The sequence below is a fragment of the Cavia porcellus genome, unplaced genomic scaffold (assembly GCF_034190915.1).
Source record: "Cavia porcellus strain 051 isolate PalLab524CR breed Dunkin Hartley unplaced genomic scaffold, mCavPor4.1 scaffold_5, whole genome shotgun sequence".
Lineage (NCBI taxonomy): Eukaryota > Metazoa > Chordata > Mammalia > Rodentia > Caviidae > Cavia > Cavia porcellus.
The window spans coordinates 28739010-28760527 of NW_026947488.1; the positions used below are offsets into that span (position 1 = coordinate 28739010).

A 21518-nucleotide genomic window follows, 5' to 3' on the forward strand; every position below is an offset into this window, starting at 1 on the left:
AGTATTTATTCATTTTGCTGCAATTAACAGTCTATTATATGGTCATATCACATTTTATTTCTCTGTTCAGTGGAAGGTGGACGTTTGAGTTGTTTCCATGATTTGGCTATGATGAATAAAGTTACTATACACAATCAAGGACAAATTTGTGTATGTTCAGTTCTCTCCCACCTTGGTATGGAATTGTGGGATCATATTGGTAACTATAACCTTCAGAGGAGCTCTTGGTTACGTTTATCTTCTTGTTGAGACAAAATACCCGATACCCAAAGTTAAAAGGAGAAAGATGTATTTAACTCACAGTTTGTATCAGTGTCAGTCCATAATCAGCTGGTTCCTTGGCAGGGTGGATGGCACACAGGCATAGAGGAGAAACAGGTCCTGGTGGGCAGAAGGTTGCAAAGCAAGCAAGGGGTGACCATTGCTCTCTCTATCCTGGTATTTTAGCCAGGCTACTTAGGGCAGTTAGCACTTACTCCTTAATCCTCGTGCCCTTGAGCCTAGCACTGCGCCATGAGTCAATCCCAGCATCACACACTCTAGATCCAGCCACTTCTAAAAAACCCCACCTAGGCCGAATGGCTTTGGGGCACAGCTAGACACAAACCGGCTATTCCAGAGGACCTGCCCATTTTCTGAAGCACTGTGCATTTACATTCCCACTAACAGTTCAGCCCCACTGGGCTGACATTTCCTCACATCTCTCCAGTAACTTGTTATTCTGACTTCTTTAAATTGGAGCAAACCTAGTGGGTGTGAAGTGGTACCTTATTGTAGTACTGATGTGAAAATAATGTCCATCATCTTTTCACATGCTTATTGGCCATTTTTATCTAATTTGGGAAAATTTCTATTAGATTTTTTGCTGTTATATTACTGAATTGTAAGTGCCTTTTACATATTCTTAATATAAGCCCCGTATTGGAGATATAATTTACAAATATTTTCTTCCAGCTGGTGAATTATCTTTTTATCTCCTTGATGGTGTCTATTGAAGCATAAAAGTTTTAATTTTAATGAAGTCCTATTTGTCGAATTTTTCTTTTCTTGCCTATTCTTTTGGTGGCATATGTAAGAAACCATTGCTTAACCATAGTTACAGAGATTTATCCCCGTTTTCTTCTAACACTTTTTTGGGTTTAGCTCTTTACTTCTTTGGGTTGTTATTCTACTAATCAGTCCTGTAAACACTGTCATTATATAAATGTGTCAGAACATAAAATAACTTTCTCATTCTTTTTTGTTTGTTTTTTGACTTTTTCCTTTTTATCGGTACCGGGGATCGAACTCACGACTGCCTGCTTGCAAGGCAGGTGCTTATGCCGCTGAGCTAAATCCCCAGCCCCCATTCTTTTTTAACAACTGTATAGTGTTCAGTTTCATGGGTATACTATAATTTACTTACACAGTCCTCTGTTGATGGACGATTGTTTCCAATACTTTGCTCTCACAAGACTTTAGTGAGCATCTTTGAACATAGATGGCCAATTCACGCACAAGTGAGTGTATACCAAGGGTTAGAATTGCTGGGTCCAAGGGCATGTGCTTTTGCACTTGATGTCAGGTTGCTGTCCATTGACAGGGTACCAGTTTTCACTGCCAGAAACAATGTCTAGAATGTGAGCCACTCATTAATTACTGCGGTGGCCATGTATTGAGTACTCAATGTGTATATGCACTGTGGATTCTTGCACAATGGCCCTGAAGGTCAGAGTTAAGATCTACACTTTGTAGGGAATCTAAGACCATGTGGTCTGACCGACTCTAACCCTGTTCATTTTCCATAATCCTATTCAGCTCTGTGTCTTTAGAGGGCGTCAGGCACTTATGAAATAATCAGAAGAATGCAGATGTGGCAGGTGGTACCTGGGGGGTCTTTGTCCACAGTACACTAATGCACGGGCAGAGGTGGGCAGTAGGATACAGGGTGGGCATCTGCGTGTGCCTGCTGCTGCACTAGGAGCTGGTGTGAGAAGGCTTTGCTTGCATCCCTCCTGGGAAGACGGCTGAGACTCTCAGATGCGGTGCGATCTGCCTGAGGGGCTTTTATTTGGTCGTCCTGGGGATGGAACCCAGGGACTCAGGCAGGATAAGCAGGTGCTCTACTGTTGAGCTGCACCCCTGGCTAGCTTTGAGTCAGGCAAAAGGCTCAATCCTGAACCCATCCCATGAACCTTTGGACAGATCATTTCCCTTCCTGACTCATGCTAGCATTTGAATGATACTTAGAGGGCTGGTCTAGGAGCCAGGGGCACCCCAGGCAGCAGGAGCTGAGTGCATCCAGGCAGAGGATGCCCCGGGCCCCTGGTGGGGAGGGTCAGCCTGGGAGGCTGGAATGTCAGGTCTGTGCTGGGACCTGTATGTAGCAGTAGGAGATGACCAGTGCTGCCTGCAGGCATGGGGTGTTTGGGTGTGGTCCATGGGCAGTGAGGAGCTGAGCTGGCAGCCCCACTAAGTGTCCTCATGTGAACTGTGATGCTTCTTTGGGGTGAGCCTCACCACTCTCATTTCTTGAGGGGCAGCTTGGAACCATGTTTAAGAGTGAGGATTGTGGGCCGGAGATGTAGGTGAGCAGCATAGTACCTGCCTGGCAAGCATGAAGTCCCGAGTTTAATTCCCAGTATAAAAAAAAAAAAAAAAAGGATTCTGGCACCAGACTGCCTGGATCATTTTTGTCGCTTACCTGCTCTGTGTTGCAGTGTCCTCACCAGAAGAGAATAGTTCCTACTTCCTGGAGACTTGCAGACTGAATGGGTCAACATATATAAAGCACTTAGACCTGAGCCTGGCACCTGGAAGATGGGGAAGTCAAGGCTGAATGCTCAGTTCCCTTTCGGGGACCAGGAGGACTGACCTGTCCCTTATTCCTCATCTCTTATTTCCTGAATAGCTGCTCTGTGCCAGGCCCAGGGAATGCTGGGGATCCATTCCAGGGAGCTCGTCTTCTTTTTTTTTTGAGACAGGGTCTTGCTGCACAGTCCAGGCTTGTCTTGAACACCTTGTGATCTTCCTGTCTCAGCCTCCTGAGTGCTGGAATTATAGGTGTGTGCCACCATATTCAGCAGTTAAGCTGTTAACCTAACCCCAGGATGCTGGAAGTCAAAATTGTCATTGCTGCACATACCTGTGTCCCCAGGCCAGAAGAAACTACTAGAATTTTACTTTGAGTGTTTCGTGAACTGGGCTTTTTCCATCTCCAAAATCTGGACAAAAGGATAATGGGAATCAATTTGGCCAGCTCTGTCCCACGTTTTTTACAGATGAGGAAACAGACTCACAAAACAAGAGCGGGAGCTAGGCCCCAGGATACTCAGCAGCTAACACCTGCTTCTTCCCAGCCCCTGTACCCCAGCGCCCGCAATGCCTGGCACAGGAGATCAGGACGGTGGAAATGGTGGATGTGGTTGGATTCTGGGTGTAGTTTAAAGATAGACTCAACAGGATTGGCTAATGGATGGGATGTAGGGTGTGGATAAAAGGAGTCAAAGATGTCTCAGGGCTATCTGGCCTGCACGTGGAGATAGGGAATCTCCTGGTGGAGGAGTCTGGGGGCTCTGGGGCCCTGGGTGGTGAGAGCGGCCCAAATGCTTGCATGAGTGAATGGATGCATTTCCTGGGCCCTCCAGAGTCGCGTGGGATCTGTAGCTGTTTTCTGAAAGGTCCCATTGGCCCAGGCTGGAGGTGTAACTTGGGGTCCCCCACATGTGGGTGGCCATGAGGTGGATGAGGTCCAAGGACTGAGCCCTTGCCAACAGCAGAAGGCCCTGTCCAAAGTTCGGGTTTTCTTCTTCACTGAAACTTCCCAACTTTTAAATCCTAGCAATAAGTTAAATATTGTAACAACCTCCTAGAGGTCCTCAGATGCGTCCATGGGCCCTGTTTGGTCTATGGCACCCTAGTGAGGACCTCTAGTGTGTGGATGTGATCTCAGCTCTTAATTTCTATCTGAGCCTCTCAGATCCTCGGTTTCCTCATCTGCAAAATAAAAACAATAGTAGTACCTTCTTCCTGATGTCATGGTGCAGGTTCTGGGGTGGACAGTTACAATGACAAACTATTCATGATGACTTTTTTTAGTGATCAAGGCAGATGATACCAAAGGGGGAAAGAGCACTGGGTCCTGAGTTTGCCCTGGGGAGGATCCCATCTCTGCCTTTGACAAGCTGTGTGACTTCAGACTGGCTTCAAACCTCTCTCAGGAAACAGTTTATTTCTCTTGAAATGGGGAGATGTCCTGATGCCTGCTGATGCCTCTGAGCCCCTAGCCACCCTCCCTCCCCGGCTTTCCCAACTGCCACCTTCCACCCCTCTTCCCTGTAGCCAAAACAATCTTTCAGAAGCATAAATGTTAGCATGCTTCTTCCCTGTCTGGCACCCTATTGATGCCACCACTGCCCTCCAGGAAAAAGTCCAAGAGCCTTAAGGTGGTGTGGACCGGGAGGGTGGCCCACCGTCCCTTCACCTTCTCCCACCAGCTGCACTCGCCCGGGGTTCCTTGGTACCCCACTCCGCCTCTGCCCACCCAATCCTGCACCCCAGGAGTTACTGGGCCCTGCTACTTCTGGGGTGGAGCACTCCCTTCTCCTGGGGTCACATCCACATCCCCGAGGACTCACTGCTTTCTCTCTTACCTCTTTTGGCCATAACTCACTTTCCATGAGCATCCAGAAGAATCACTAAACAACATCATTTGGTGGCGTCACCACTGCTTGCAGTCTCCTCCTGGCTGCCTCCTTCTCTGTGATAAAGCCAACACCCTGTCTTGTCCAAGCCACATTTAGCACGGCCACCGTCCCAGTCCTCCCTGCTGAAGCCCCCGGACCCCGTCCTGCTTTGCAGGCCTTGACACAGGCTGTCTGCTTCCTGTGACCTCCGCACCACCCTCCGCGGATTCCTGGCCATCTCGACCCTGGCATGTGTGAGTCACTGCTTCAGGAGGCGGCACCAAGTGCTTACCACTGGTTTCGCCCTTGCTGTTGGCAAAATGCCACTTACCCTCCAAGGCCCTCACGTAAATGTCACCTCCTCTGTGAAGCCTTCCTTTACACAGTGCCACGTCTGGCCCTGTTCCCAAGGCTCCTTTGGTCATCCGCTCCCGCTGCATCCCCTGACAACAGTGACCACTCTGTGCTGGCTGTCTTTGAGCTTTACTCTCATCTCCCTGTCCCTCACAGTCAGTATTATAATTAGCCAGGAGTGGTGGCACATACTTATAGTCCCAGCACTCGGGAGGCTGAGGCAGGAGGATGTAGTTCAGGGCCAGCCTGAACTATACAGCGTCTTGAAAAAAGAAAACTTCAGTTGGGTAGTGAGCTGCTCAAGGTCTGGGGTGCCACAGTCACAGCTGCGTTGGTGGTGCCTGGCCTCTCCTGATATCCTCACAACTCTGGGGGGTTACTTCTCTTAAAGGTCCCATTTTAAAGAGAAGTCAGTGGAGGTCTGAAGTCATTAAGTCATGTGCTCAAGGTCACCCAGCCAGTCTGCCACCAGAGCTGGAGCTTTTAATAAGTAACAGCACTTAATGAATAGAGAGCCTGCCACATGCCAGGTACTAGCCTGAGCTTTAGTAAAGTGCTGCGTCCTCAGCACATTTTCTCCTGCGATTCCTTTTTAGGCCTGGGGAAACTGAGGCAGTGGGAGGTGAAATAACTAACTGAAGTGCAGGAAGCTAGTAGAGTTGGAGCAGGACCTGGTCACAGCCTCACAGACTGTGCTGTCGGACCACAGCAGCCTCCTCTCTGACCTGCCCAAGAGGTCCTTTTTATCTCAGCACCCTGCCCTTGGACCAGCAGCCGCCCACAGAGGCACTGGTTAGTGAGTGTGCGGTGAATGGGGAGCAGGTAAGCCTGTGGACATGGACCTGACCCCAGCTGTCTGGAAAGCCCATGTCTAGAAGCCCAAAGATATGGCCACCTCTCTTCCAGGCTCTGTGACCCCACCACCCTGTGGTCCAGACAACCCCAGAGAAGGACCAGATCCATAAACATGAGACTCCACAAGGGCTCAGGAGGGGCACTGGGCACGGTACAAGTCCTCAATATTATTGCTTTATTGTCATTTAAATGGAGCCTGCCTCAAACAGGCCACCCAGTTCTAGCCACCAGTGCTGGACAAAACCCCCATTGAAAAGCCAATTACAATCACTCCATCTAAATTGTCATGGATTTGTATAGAAAATTACATCTCCATTTAGTCCTGAAGCGACGTTCTGGGCATGGACAGAGGGGAGGCTGGCCCATTTACCCCGCCGGCTCAGCACTGGTGCCACAGGCAGAGAAAAAGCCCAAGCTGCTCGGTCTTGGCTGGCCTGGGGAACAAAGGCCAGTTTGTGGGGGCCCAAAGAGAAGCCGGGCCTCTGAGGGCGTCTCAGATTCCAGGCCTGGGCCGATGGACCCTGCACTGCCAGCTGGTCTCCCCTCCTGGTGGCTCTGGCCAGACGGGCTCCCAACAGCAGGCTGTAGGCAGTCTGTTGGCCCCACCACCATCCAAGGTGCCCAGAGCTTGGCTCCCATCCACACTGCTAGGAAATGAAGGTTAGCCCAGGGGTCACGGGGCTGAGGTCCTGCGCTCTGAGCTTCCCCCATTCATTTACATGCCTGTGAGGGGCTGCTGGGGAGTAGCACAGTAGCATAAATGAGCCCATCTCCAGAGTATTCTGGGTTCAGCTGTGGACCCTATCCTCAGTGGCCCTGGGGCCACTTCATGAGGCCACTTTATTTTTTTAGTTTATACCTACTATGTGCCCAAAACAGGACAAAATGGCACTTACTCTTGGCCCTTCAAGCGCCATGTTTCATGAATGATAAATGCTCTAAGAGAAGGAAACGGGTGGCCATGGCTGTTGGGAGGAACTGGGTGAGAGGGCAGCTCAGAAGGAGGCGGCCACAACAACTGCAAGTGGGAGGGCGGACGACAGTGTGTGCATGTGCGTGCGGGGCAGCGAGGCAGGCTGTGGCAGCAGCGTGAGAGACGGCCTGAAATGAGATGGGGGTCCCTCTGGCCTGTGGGCCTCTGTGAGCCTGCTTCCCGATCTGTAAAGTGAATTCGGTGGCTCCAGCCACTTGGGGCTTGCGTGGGCACTTGGGAGGTACTGCGTTCAGATGCTCAGCATGGAGCAGGCACACGGGCTCCTGGCTGACCAGCAAGCCTCACTCGGACTGGTCTCACAGGCCAGCCACCAGCCAGGAGCTTCCCAGCGCCCCTGGGCCAAGGCCCATCCCATTCCACAGAGCCGGGAACAGAGGGTACACAGGATTGCTGATCAGTTAACACTACTCCCACGGTTCTTGTTATGCATTAGCCCATGGCCTGGCACAGAGCAGAGCTCTGGAGTACTTGTTGACCCACCTGGTGATTATGCCTGGAAGGGGGTTTGAGGCAAGGGTGGGGATCAGGGTGGAAGAGTCTAGTCTGTGTGCAGGTATGGGAGGGCCCGTGACTCTAGGACCATGTATCCTTTGTGGAGCTCAGTGTATGACTGCATATCTCCACATGTAAGGCTGTCCCATGACTGTATATGGTTGTGTGTGCAACTGTGAGGCTGTGTGTCTGTGTTTGTGACTGTGACTGTAACTATGCATGACACTCACCCCACACATCCAGTAGCTGCAGAGGCTCCGTCCAACTGTGTGGCTGTGTCAGACTTTGTGTCATGGTCTGTACACTTCCACCTGGGTTCAGAGGGACACCTGGCACCCTTCCTGGGATAGCTGGTGGGGCCAGAGGCTACCTCTGGGTAGGACAAGCAGGTGCAGAGATGAGGAGTTGCAGAGTCCCCATCCTCCCCTGCCCAAGTCCACCATGTGGGACTGGGAAAAAAAATGTTAACACCTAGGGCAGGCTGATGGGATTGCTCTGTGCACGGAAAACAAGTTCTTCTAGTATCAGCTCAAGTTTGACAGGAAGTGGCTTTTGGGTGGCAGGAAGTTGGATTCAGCTCATATCAGCCCCAGCTGAGGGGCAGAGGAACAGTTATCTAGGGTTAAACAGAGTTACTGAGAGGCAGGGCCCCAGTACCCCAGAGCCCATGGAGTTGATGGCACAGCCCACTCCTCCTGGCATTTGGGATGGTGGTGGTGGGGTGTGAAGAAAGCTGCCCCCGTCAGGTGCCTACAGGGCCCCGGGGCCCAGTGCTCATCATTCACTTCTAATTTCCCCCACTCAGCAAATGTGCACGCTGAGACTATTTTATTATTTTTTGGTACTGGGAATCAAACCCAAGGCCTTGCACCTGCCAGGCAGGTGCTTAGGCCAATGAACTATTCCCCAGCCTGAGACTCTTTTAGAGGCAGTGACTTGTCCAAGGTCACCAAGACAAGAGAGGAAAAAGGAGAGACTGAAAAATTCATAACTGTGTAGAAGAGTGAAACCAAGACAGGAGCAAAGAGGAAAGAGGAGGGAACAGGAGAGAGACGGGGAAAGGAACTTTGCAGCGTGCAGACTTGCGCTGTTCCTTTGTGTGCAAGGCCATCACATCAACATCACAGAGGACCCTGAGATCCCCAGCCCATTTCCCAGTTGTGGGGAATGAACCCAGAGAGCCTCACCGGGTGAGCCAGGTCTGGTCTTATTCTGAAGCCCAAGTTCTCTTAGGTTATGCCCCTGTGCCTGACTTCTAGGGAAAGGAAGTGGCTATCCTAAAGGAGACACCCAGTTCTACTAGCTGTTTGCCTGGGTGCTCTGTAGACGATCTACCTAGCTGGCCAGGGGAGAGAAGAATTCAAACCTGAGCAGGGTGACTGCAGAACTCACAGGTTTATCCAAGCAAGGAGTGCCCAGCACTGCCAGAGCGGCGCAGAAAACCACAGCCCTGCCCTTGGGCTGATACCCAGAGTCCAGACATGGGAATGGAGTTCCATGGCTGTGAAGAGCCCAAGTCTTTCAAGGCCCAGCCCTGGACACCCTGTGCCCCACCCCCAGGAGTGGGCTGCTGGTCCTGCTCCCATTCCCAAGCAGCACCAAGCTGTTCCCTGACTGAGATGCTGATTTGAAGCTTGGTTTGCATGTCGTTTGCACATTACTCAGTGCATGTCAGGAGGTACGAACATCTCCCTTTCCGGGAGAGGGCTGCTTGCCGGGAGGCCCCCCTGCCCTCCTCCAGACAGCAAAAATGCCAGCCGGCTAGACGGGAGCTACGCCCTGGCCTCTGACAGCACCCGCCTGCTGCCACCTCCCCCATTCCCTCCTCGAGCCAAATTTAGGCTGCTCTACTACTGAGAGACGGGGAGAGAAGAGGCAGGAAACGGTGATGTTGGAGGCTGCCAGGCCTTGGCCTATGCAGGGTGGGGCAGTTCCAGGGATGTCACTGTCCCTAAAGCTCTGGGCCCAGCCTCCTCTCCACCCCTCCTCCCACTGGAATGTGGGCCACACCGAGCTGGGTTGGGGAACACTGGGTTCTGGCTGCAGCTGGGGTGCTGGCTACCCCAGCCATGAGGGAAGAGGGAGGGGGAGTGCAAGAGGGAGAGAGGGAGGGAGGAGGTCATGGCCGGGGCAGTGGGAAGGGATCAGATAGCCTCCTCCTGCCCCAGACACCCGCCGCTGCCACTGGGCCAGCTCTGCTTCCCTGTACTTCCTGGCTGTCCTCCTGGGTGTGTTACCCTAGGTGATTGTGGGGTGGGGGCATGAGGTACAGCTGGGCCTCCATCTCCCCATGGTCCTACTTTTTGTCTTGGTGGTCTTGGTTTTTCTCTGTGAAAAGGAGACATTGACAGAGAAGGCCCTCAAGGATCTACCTGCCCGAAGGCCAAGGGTTCCTAGGAGGCTAGACACAGACCCGGGATGTGGCAGTGGCTTTAGACCTGAGACCTCTTAGATTTCTCAGGTATGGTTAGGAGAGGCTGCTTCAAAGGATGCTGATACAGGACACGGGTGGGCTGAACAGAGGAAAGAAGACCCAGGGTGCATTTCAGCTACCACGATCCAGTGGGGTTAACAGCCCCCAAGTGGGAGATGGGTCGAGGTGTAACAGCCTGGCTTGAATCCCAGCTCTGTCACTCTGTAGCTGGTGACTGTGGGCACGTTGCTTCTGCTGATTGGGTAATAAGTCTCCCAGGGCTGGTGGGAAAGTGAACTGAGGCACCAAAGGCTTGGCATTCGGTATGTGCACCACCATGCTAGTCACCAGTGGGACTGTTTTGTTCCCCAGAGTGGTTGGGAGCCGACCCCCGCTTCCTCGCCCCAGCAATAAGGGATGTGGACTAGATAGGGAGGCGCTGTAGCTCTGTGGTTAAGGAGTACGGGAATGGGGGCTCAAGTCTGAATGACCCTGGGCAAATGGCCATATCCTGCTGTGCCTTGGGCCGGTAGCAGCAGAGGCGCCTACCGCAGAGGGTCTGTGAGGATTACACGAGATCAAGTTTGGCACAGCGCCTGGCACATAGCGGGCACTCCCAGAAGGCGAGCTTGGCAAGATCGCATGGTACCGCCCAGCACAAAGGACAGGTGGGCAGCGTCCCGGGGGGCGGAGCAGGGCAGGTGCGCCGGGAGCGGGGAGGCGGGCCCGCAAGGGGGACGCGGCGGCTGGTAGGCGCGCGCGCGCGCACAGCAGGTGCGTGTAAGGTAGGCGGGGCCCTGCGCGGGCGGGGTCTCCAGGTGAGCGAGCAGTCCCCGGAGACAGAGATGTGGGGCATGCCGCCGCGACCCACCGCCGCAGAGCGTCCCTGTGTCTTTAACGGCCCCCTCCCTGAGTTGCCCCCACCCCTTTGCGCGCACCCCCCTAGCTGGGCAGCAGCCGCGGAGCCGTCCCCCCTGCACTGACAGCTGGTATCTAATTACTGTGTGAGAATGGAAAGTCAGGCTGTCCCAGCTCCGGGGAGAGGGGATTAACGTCTCCTGCAGAATACACTTCCTCTGGTGGGTTGCCATGGTTACTCTCATTACCTGCCTGCCCGCGAGGAGCCCGCGCGAGCCGCTCCAGCAGGCCCTCCGAACCCGGGCCGGCGCGCGCTCACGCGTCTTCCCGCCCCTCCTGTCGGGGCGCACGCGCGTGCGCCGTGGGGGGCAGCAAGGGCAGCTTCACCCCCGCCCTGCTGCCCCGCCCGAGCAGCTGTCTTCGGCGCGCGCGGCCCGGCCAGCCCCAGCGCGCGCTGTCAACAGTCATTAGCGCACGGGCCGCGCCCCTCCCCCACCCATCCCGGGGTGGGGCGCGCACCTGGGCCTCCCGCTCGCTCGTTAGCGCACCCAGGCCCCGGAGGGACCCGCCCGCCAGGCGGATCTGGCTCTGGGCCGCCCCCTTCCGCCTAGAACCTCTTCTGCGATGTCGATCCTTGGCCTAGGCGGGTGACTGGGGGAGGCCAGTCGTGGAGAGCGCCCCTCCGCAGTGGTGGTGACAGCGGTCACATGGATGCCTCACCTAGGGTGGATGCATTTATGCATCAGTTAGGTTCCCGCAGCCATCCTGTAACGCAGTAAAAGCCATTGTGCACTTGGTGTCACCGCACACAGGAGGAAACTGAGGCCCAGGCAGGAAATCACCCATCCTTTTCTTAAGGGCAGGGCTGGATTGTCCTTAGGGTCCTGACTCACCTTTAGAAAACCCTCCTGGGCCTCCTGGTATTCGCGGGCCAGAATCCCACAGCCAGGCCTTTTCCAGTCCTGTCTAACAGGGAAGGCTGGAGTGCCTTCATCCATCCTGTCACCATCAAAAGGATTTTCGCTTGCCTAGCCCCTTGCTTTCCACCGTGGGACACTTTGGCATCCTGGACCCCTTTCTCTTCCTATGCTTTCCCTATAAATCCATTCCAGCTATGCCAAATTAACAAAAGGAAATGAAAGAAAAAAGGAAGAGGGGGCACAAGCCACATGCAGCTGCTCGAAGGCATCTCTCAAACATAGCACTCCTGTTTGGGGGCTGCGTCCCAGGATGGACGTTTTGCCCCCCCCCCCCCCCGTGTGATGTGAAAGAAGATGGGGGTTCAGTGAAGCGCAAAGGAGGTCTTGGAATATGTGAGGCTGTTCCAGATGGCAGGTGCAACGTGGTGGTGGTGGCAGCTCCGCGCTAACAGTTGGAGACTGGGTACAAGGGTAGAGAAGAGGCAGGTGCTACATTTGGTTCTCAGCCCCTGGTTTTTGTATATATTTATGGGGGCAGGGATCTCATCCCTCTGCCCCATCCAGGCCTGAGAACTCAGTGGAACTGTAGGTCATAAAATTCCAGTGTGGATCCTAACTTTGGAGGTGTGTGTGTGTGGGTTCCAGGACACAGTAATATTCAAGGCAAGAGAAATTAAAATACTGTCATTGTCCCATGTAAGCAATGCCTTTCTCATCCATTTGATTACCCTTTACAAATCATGACCAGCTTCTCCTGGGATTTCAGAAGAGGGACTGCTTGGATGCTCTTCATTCTGCTTGTCTTCCAGCTCTCTTGGTTCCTCTCCACCTTTAAAGTTTCCTCTCCACCTTTTCCCTTGCCTTCTAGGGCCCCTTTTGCAGGGGGCTTGACTCCTCCTGCTTAGATCTTCTTTCTGCCCTGCCTACCTGAGTGAGACTGCCCCCAAAACTTGAACTTCCCCCAAACTTCCAAACCCGTAGTACTAGCTCAGCATATTAAAGCAGGGTTTGCAGAAGAAAGAATCACAGTTGCAGAGGCTGGGAGGGGAATGCCAATAGTGTGCACCATCACGCTTGGGTTTTTGTTTTGTTTTTGGTACTGTGGATCAAACTCATCACCACATGCTTACCAGGCAAGCGCCTGAGCCACTGAGCTACATTCCCCACCCTGAACCATCACTTTTACGTGTAATCTCAGCCACCTCTGGCAGGCCTGGATGGGCATCCTCACATTTGCCAATACAGCCACCCCCTGGAGTTCTGGGCTCCCACACAAGTGATGCCAAAGATTTGGTTCCCTAAGGAGGGCTCCATCTTCTAACGTGTCTTGTCAAGAATTGAGTCTGGTGGCTGGGGATTTAGCTCAGCGGCATAAGCGCCTGCCTTGCAAGCAGGCAGTCGTGAGTTTGATTCCTGGTACCGATAAAAATGAAAAAGACAAAAAAAAAAAAAAAAAAAAGAATTGAGTCTGTTACCACAGAGGATGTCTGAGAAATTTAAAAAAAAAAAAACAAAAAAAAGAATTGAGTCTGAATGCGCCAAGAGGACATATCTTAGGGACTTTCTCCGTGGTTTCTTCCTCTGGCATAGGAGAAACCCCGCTGAAGAATGGCTCCACCAGTAGTTGCGTCCTTTCAACCACAGCCTTGCTGATGGTGGGAGGCACTTTCCACTAATATAGTGGTGGGGGCACTGGTGGCCTAAAACAGTGAACCCACCTTGAGAAGTCGGTAACTTATTACCAGCAAGTGACTTCAGAGTTCTGATGAAGACGACAGAAACAAAGTGCATTAACAACTGGACTGCTGTTGCCATCAAGGGCAGGGGTTCTCTTAATTGGCTTCTGTGGGGAGACAGGCAAGATTCTGTCAGATTCAAGAGCCTGCCTCGGGGGCGATTCCCAACAACAGCTCCTGAGGCCACTGTGGCAGGAGCCTGTCTAATGGCTTGGTAGGAATGCTATCTTTTCATTGCTTTGCAGGCCTAGACATAGCAATCTCCTTGTCTGATCAGTCAGATCATTTGAAGAAACTGAGGAAACTAGAAAAGACCTGCTAAGAGATTACCTTCTCAATTATTAATTAACTTTGCCAGAGAGGACATGAAAATCCAATATCAGGATACAGAGGGCCCCTGCCTCTTCCATCCATAATCCCCGTTAAGTTTCTGGGTAGATACCTTGGATTTATACTAATGTTGCCCAATAAGAGTCTTTTGTTCTCACTATTAAGAAAATTGGCCTTCACTAGAAATGAAAATTGTAATGTATTAGGCCTGGAAGCACAGAGCATTTCTATATTTAATGAGCCAGTGACAGTTTCCCAACTACTTTCTCCCCTTCTCAATCAGAGATATTTCAATCAGCAGCTCTCAAAATCTCTTGCATCGGAATCATGGGGGGGCGGGCAGGGAATGACACTGTTAAAGCCCCAGAGCATCAGATTGTTAGGCTTGAGGCAGAATTTGAAATTTTGCATTTTAAGTAAATTTCTAAACACTGCTGAGACTGCTGGCTGCCCACGCATTGAGGACCACTGTTGCAAATTTGAAAATATCAGCGATATTTAAGTAGACATTTGGTGACTTCCTAAGTGACTTGCAACTCTGCCTTCACTTTGGTACTCACACGCGCTGGTTTTAAGGAAGTTGGCAATGTCCAGGAAAAGTTAGTAGCTCCATAAATGTTTTAAACTATACCCACATCTGGTTTCGCTGGTCTGGATCTGACCAACTGTTTTGGAATTTAATGGTTCAGATGGATGCAGGGTGTTACCATGGCAATGCTCTTCCTTGCAGAGGATGGTCCCAGAGGCCCATTCTGCCCAAGTGTCCGTGTGTTTTTCATGTCTTTTCCCATGGGGTGCTACACGGTTCTGTTCCATTCTTCCTGCTGGGCATTTTGAGGAAGCTAGAATAGTTAAGAGATTCTAGTCCCCTGTTGGTCCAGCCCCGTGTATAAAATGCACTCCCTTCACCAAACCATTGTGCAGCTTGCTTAGAGCCTTGGATTAGATGAAGCATATTTGTGTTCTAAGCAAGGGTGGGTGGGTAGAGGCATCCCAAGGCTCCGGTGAAGGTGCTTTCTGCTCCTTTGATTAGCAGCTGTGGCCTTGTAGCACTGTCTGCATTCTCAGCTAGGAAAAGTACGCCTCTCCTGTAGCATTTATTATGAAGTTATTACCTCTATGGATGCAGTGCAGGGCAGATGTCCATGGCACAAGCCTGCTGCCAGATCCTTTTGTTACCATCTTTCCAAGGTTCTCCTTGAAGCCCACGTAGATACCTGGTGTTCTTCCTCCAGGGTGTTCCATACACAGTGTCCAGGTGCCCACAGCCCACCAGAGGATTATTTAAGGAGCAGCTCTGCAGATCCTGTGTGGCTTGAACTCTGGTTGTTGCAGGCCCTCTCCTTCCCTGTACATCTGCAGTAGACCTAGACAGATGACAGGACCCAGGTTTGAACATCAGGGGAAACAGTAATCCATTTGTAAAGAGGGTGTTACTCATAATTGACCCCTGAAGAGTTTCCCTGGGGTAATGTTTTTGTCGTATTAGACCAGTTACAAAGCTGCTGCTGACCTGCATCTGCCTAAGGATGGAGGGAGGGGCCAGAAGAAAGGTGAGACAGACAGGCCAGACACCGTATAAGCTTATGTCACTGTTTTATCTGGGTCAGTTAGTTACACTTTGAATTTCGGAAAGCTTAATCTAAGTTTGTAGGACAGCCTTAGCGTATTACTTAAAAATCAGTTAGCCAGGTATGGCGGCCCATGCCTGTAAATCCCAGCACTTGAGAGGCTGAGGCAGGAGGATCACTGGGAGGTCAAGGTCAGCCTGGGCTCCATAGTGGGTTCAAGGCCAGCTGAATAGTAAGACCTTGTCTCAAAAAATAAAAAAATCAGTTAAGATTATGTATCTTGGGGCTGAGGATTTAGCTCAGTGGCATAAGCACCTGTCTTGCAAGAGTGAAGTCATGAGTTCTATTCCCAGTACTAAAAAAAAAAAAAAAAAATGCAAAAAGAAAAAAAAGATTATGCATCTCTTCTGATGGTGGGAGTTACCCCAGAGACCCATTCTGTAACATGAATGGATCAGAGGGACAGGAGTTAAGAGCAGATTCCTAAACATAAAATGCCCCAGCTCCAGGTGTGCAAAAGGAAGAGCTAGACATTTACCAAAGTACTGTGTGCCAGATGTTTGACACATATGCTTACTTGATCCTTGGAAGGTCCAAGTAAGAATTTATAGGCCTATTTTACAGATAGTGAAACTGAGTAAGGGGTAAAGAGGTAAAGCAACTCGCCACAGCTCATTAGGCTGAGTAGAAAGCTCTTTTCATCTTGCTTCTCTAAAATGCTGTCTTCATTGAATTGCCTTCTTCATTCTTTCCCACCAAATTATTCCTTCCTTTTTTCACAAGTATCTGTGTTCTTGCCTAACATAATTTTATGAGTAGAGATCTGTTTGCTTTTAATCTGTTAATTGTATCATCATACTTCTGCATTCAGATTATCAAAATGGGAAACCTATCCTTTTATACTTTTTAAAAAAATAACATGTAAAAAACTTAAAGTTGATTTACAGAAAAGCACACAGGTTGCAAGTGTTCACTTCAATGGCTTTTTATAAACTGAACATGTGTGTATAATCACACACAGACTAAGAAATAGTCACCCAGTTGTAGTCATTCTTAAGGGCCCTTTGTTTTGGCCAGTGTGAACGTCTGGTCTGGTTAGATGTGTATTGTGACTGACCAATTGTCAGCTCAACTCTGTCACAGCAGTATTTGAAGATCCCCAGTCTGCTGGCTAGTGACAAGCCAGCTAAGCCCTTTTAGAAGGCTTAGGACTTCAGGGAGGAGGTCCCTTCAGAAAGAGGTGAAAGCAACTTCTGAAAGAGTTTAAAACTGAGAAGCCACAGACATTACAGCCTGTCTCATAAGTAAAGCTCAGGGAAGTTGAAGAATTTGCCCAAATCAAGGAACTTGGATAGCAGACAGCCTTCCTTCACACACACACACACACACACACACACACACACACACACACACACACAGATACCTGCTCTCTGAGGAAGCTCTGTTGAAATGGGTCTGGACCAAGAAGAGAGTCATTACAAGGAGGCTTGTGCCGGACTGGTGAGGTCACTGCTCAGGGTCGCTATGCAGGAACACTTCCCACTAGCTCTAGGGCGAGTACCCTACACCCCAGACACCAGCTGCCCCTCTCTGCTCTCTGCTGTCACCCAGGCCAGTGGCAGTGAGACAGCTCTGCTCACCAATCACTGCATGGTGCAAAAGCTGCTGGATAAAACCAAACCCAGAATGCGTTGTGAGAGTCCCATGCCTAGGAGGGCCTGTATTTTACCTGGACCACACAGCCTGAGGTTCTAAGTTCTAAGCCACCTCTGCCATTTCCTAGCTACTATTCCCCAGATAGGCCTGGGCCCTAACAACCTCCCAGGGTCATGGTCATGTTGTGCTATATTATACCTGGGGAAGCATCGTCAGCCACACATCACTTTTGTGTGTATATGTGTGGTGCCAGAGACTGAACCCAGGGCCTCGGACTTTCTAGACAAGCACTCTACCACTAGTCCTGCAAGCACTTCTTAATAACAGTGTTTACAGAGCAGGCCCCATGTGCCAGGTGTGGTGCAAAGTGCAGCACCCTCTCCTCCCCCAGCTCGTGGGAAAGGGGCTTCTTTATCTTCATTTCATAGATGAAGGTCCTCAGGCTCAGAGAAGCAAGATAACACTCCTCAGGGTCACGCAGTCACTTAAAAGAGTGAGTCTAACTGCCCGGCCCAGCTGCCACTTACAGCCAACCTCTCATTCAGTAGCTATTTATCGAACACCTATTATGTATCATAAATTGTTCAAGATGCTGGAGAGGCAGCTGGAGGGAACAGATGAAGCCCACATCGGCAGTGCTGGTGTCTTCTGGGGGGGTCTTCTGGGCAGGAACTACCTTGGAGATGTCTCTTGGCATTTTTAGAGGAAACCCTGTGTCTTTTTCTCACATCCCCTCCGTTCGGCTTGCTGTTGAACTCTGGAGCTGCCCAGATCCCTCCCAGTCTCCCAGAGGGAGATGATGTCTGAGACCCAGGAGTCCCTTGGTCTGTGCATCTCAGGCCTTGGGAATCAGGAGCTGTGCCCTGGAGCACTGGCCTCGCCCCTGCATGGTGTCCTGGAGTTTTCCCTGCAGCCCCCTCTGTGGGCGGGGAGGGCAGGCGCCAGCCAGCAGCTGTTGGCTCTTAGGGACCCGTCTGGATTCTGGCACGCCTTGTCCAGGCCAGCTGACAGCACCGGTGCCAGCCTGATAAGAGACTGGGACCCACGGCCACCTCGCTGCCAGCCCTGCCACCTCCACATGGCCTCATGCCTGTTATTCTGTGCGTCTCCACACACAAAGAGCCCAGGGGCTGTGGCTGCCGCTCAGCTGCTGGAGTGGGGAAAGTGGACAGTGGTGAAAAGATTTGCAGAAGGCCAGGGTGGAGGCAGGAGTCACCCAGGTGATGGGAGCTGGTCCCCTGGGATCCTGGCAGGACCACAGTGAAAGGTTACTGCTAATTGGCGAGCTCCTGATGGGGCCGCATCTATTTAGCACTCCCCCTCCCCAGAGACTCCCAGGATGGTCTTGGCACAGTGTGATTTGAGAGCTCCCCATCTGAGTCTGGCACAATCTGTCTGAAATTGTGAACATGGAGCCTCTTGGTTTTTTTAATTTGTATTTTCGTGGTCATGGTTCTCTGCCCATCGTTGCTGGTAGATTCAGCAGCAGCGACCCTGCCTCGGATGCCCCCTCCCCAGCCCCCATTGGAAGCCATGCTGGGTCAGGGAGCAGTGCCATCCTTGGCCCCCGACCCGTGGCCTAGGCCTCAGGGCCCACCGCTCCCTGCCATCAGCCCTGACACTAACGCAGCTTGTCCACCCTGTCGCAGGGGGCAGATGGCCTGTCGGAGCCCGAGGGCATCTCTCTGAAGCGGGTTGCTGTGGTGGAAGATTTCTTTGACATCATCTACTCGATGCATGTGGAGAGCTCCGCGGAGCCAGGCAAAGCCCCCAAGCACGCCGGGCAGAAGAAAACCTACCGGGCGGTGAGATTTCTGTCTCTGCCTCCTCTGGCAGCCCCGGGCCTTGGCAGGAGGCCACGGGCTCTGCACATGTTGGGCGGGGGGGGGGCGGGGCGGGGAGCTGAGGCGTGATGAAACGGCCTTTGGGGACCCAGGGGGGCACAGGGCAAGGGCATGGCAGCCAGAGAAGACTCACAGGGTGAGGGGCGGGTCCTGTGGTCTGAGCACAAAGGAGAAGCAGGTTGAAGGGAGTGCGAGGGAGGGAAGGAGAGGGACGGAGCACGGAGCGGGAGGAAGCCCTCCTCTCCCAGTTTCTGCTTCATTCCCCTCCCCAAACCCTTGCAGCCTGCTCTGGAAGAGGGGGAGCTGATAATCAGCATCTCGGGTGCCAGTGCTCCCAAGGCACAGCTTTTACTGCAAGCCAGGCCTGTCCTCCAGCTTGCTGCATGTGGGTTCATCCAGCTCCCCAAAAGCCTGAGACGTCAGTACTGGGAGTCCTGGGCAGTCTGAGGACCTGCTCCCCACCCTGTAGGAGGTCACAGTTAGATTTGGGGCAGGGAAGCAGAGGAGAAAACAAGACCCACAAAAGCAAAGGAGATCTTCAAGGTCAGCTTTGAGAGAGCAAGGACCCAGGTACCCTGTGGCACCAGCAAGGGCACTGCCACCCCAGGCAACAGTGCTAACCTGGGGGGGGGAGCTTTGTGAAGAAGGCGGCTTGTAAGCGAGCCTCTGAGTTTGGAGTAGGCAGGAGAGAACAGGGACAGCAGAGTTCCAGAGTGGGAACTGTCACAAGTGAGGGGTGGGAAGCGAGGGGGCTGTGGTCAGAGCAGAGGCCCAGCTCTGGTCTGCAGCTGGGCCCCGTGTGGACCCCATACCCCCAGCTGAGCCCTTTGTCTGGTGTTCACCATTTTATGCACCTTCAAGCCTTGAAGTTGTCCCACAACTGAGACCCTGTGGTCCCATCTCCCAGTTAGAGACCTGAGCCCCTGTCCAGGGTCACACAGCACCTGAGTGTCAATCAGCCTGCTTTGTCTCTGTCTTCAGAATCCCAGAGATGGGCCCTCTAAGCCCAAGAGCCCTGCCTAAGACAGATGTGACCTTGTTCTGCCTCAGGTCTTTCCATAGACACCAAGGAACTTTTGGAGAGGTGGTCTAAGTTCCTGATTCCCCCATATGGCCTTGCTTTTTTTTTTTTTTTTTTGTCTTTTTCCTTTTTATCGGTACCAGGGATCGAACTCACCACCGCACACTTGCAAGGAAGGCGCTTATGCCGCTGAGCTAAATCCCCAGCCCCCATGTGGCCTTGCTTTTAAAGAATCCAAAAGTCTGGTTGCCCCTGGCCTCAGATGATGGCCATATTCTGGAAGGGGATAAAAAGGGACACCAGCCCTGGGGCCTCAGAGAGGGAGGAGGCTGCCGAGGGCAGCAGGAGCTGCTCATCCTGTCTCCCACCTTCCTGTTGCTCAGGGTCTCTGCTTCAGGAAGTGACTGGGGAAAGGAATTGAGGATCCCTCTGCCAGAGGGCGTAGAAGGGAGGGCTGTGAGGTCGGGGCAGGTAACGCGGGGCCTTGGTACTGATGAGACCCGGCACAGTTTCAAGTGGCACTGAGCACTTCGCACATGCCAGGCTCTGCGCTGTGTTTCCCCTGCCCACCTCGGTGAGCTTCACACGTGTGAAAGTCGCACGTGCAAAGCAGGTGTTTTAAGATGAGGAGACTGAGGCTCAAAGAAACACACAGCTTGCCTGAGGTCACTCTGCTGTCCCCAAGCCTGTGCCCTGACCAGTACACATCTTGCCTCTCTGCAAACTTCCTGTGGTCAGCAGATGGGCTCTGCCCACGTGACTTCCCTGGCCCTCAGTGGCCTGCACCAAACCTCTTCTGTGGGCTCTCCTGGACTTGGGTCTCCTTGCCCTGCGGAAAGCAGGACAGGGCTGGGCTGGGCTGGTCCCTCTGGCATTTTCATCCCTGGGCAAAGCGGACATCCAGCCCTTTGCTCTGTACTTCCTGGCTTCTTGTCCATATGCCCGCCGCATGCCCCACTTCCCGCTGCCCAGCCTGGGGCTGGCACATGACTGGCATCCAGCCAGCTGGGCTGTGCACAGAGCTGGAATTTCAGCAGCAGGGCCAAGGCTGGGCTGAGCAGGCCAGGACTCTCCTGCTGCGGGTATGAGGCGAGGAGCCTGCACCCCAACCATGTGCCTCCTCGCCCTTCCCCCACTTCCCATCTGTCACCCTTCTTATGCCACCCCTTTCCTACTGGGGGCAGGGGTGGTTCCTGGATGCTTTTGTCCTGCGGTTTTCACCCACTCACATTTTCCTCCACTCCTCCAGCCCCACCCCGTCCTTGTTTTTGGAAGGAGCCCCCAAGGTAACCTGTGCAATTGGCTGCAGAGAGGCACAACCTGGCAGCACAGTGTTTGCAGGAAGCCCTTGGCAGAGGGGGTTTTGGATCTGTCCCTGTGTGTCTTGCCCAAGCTGAGTCCTGGCGCTGCCTTACAGTCTTAGGATATGGGGGGCTTTCAGATTTTAAAAGCCTGGGGCTTCTGTAGGCAGACGTGTTCAAGGTACTAAAGGAGGTCAATCCGATAGTGGGGTAAAGGACTTTTTAACACCTATCACTGTCTAGCCATGGATCAGAGAGGGCAGATGAGCTTTCTTAGCCTCATGGTATTTGAACTGGGGCAGGAAAGTAGATGGCCATTTACCCTGGATAGTGCAGGGGAATCCAGATTTTGAGGAGGAAGCCCTGTCTTAGCCTCTGATTTGGGTGACCTGAGGTTCCAGAGATCCCAGAGTATATCACTAGTGCCAAGTCTGAGGAAGGCTCCAGATAGTTCTACAAAGTTCCCTGAACCCACACATAGAAGTGGTCCTTTTCCTCAAGGGGCGTTC

At 52.4% G+C, this 21518-nt stretch overlaps 1 protein-coding gene across 7 annotated transcripts in view; it reads left to right on the top strand.

The window, feature by feature from the left end:
- Positions 1-21518, top strand: part of Nol4l (nucleolar protein 4 like) — a 115002-nt gene that overhangs the window by 24273 nt on the left and 69211 nt on the right. For all 7 annotated transcript variants that reach the window (XR_010047420.1, XM_063248534.1, XM_063248532.1 and 4 more), the window contains exon 2: positions 18493-18648. Coding sequence is in view for 6 of the 7 variants with exons in the window: in XM_063248534.1 (XP_063104604.1) it covers positions 18493-18648 (156 nt within the window). In the remaining variant the exon portion in view is untranslated. The remainder of the gene's footprint in view (positions 1-18492; positions 18649-21518) is intronic.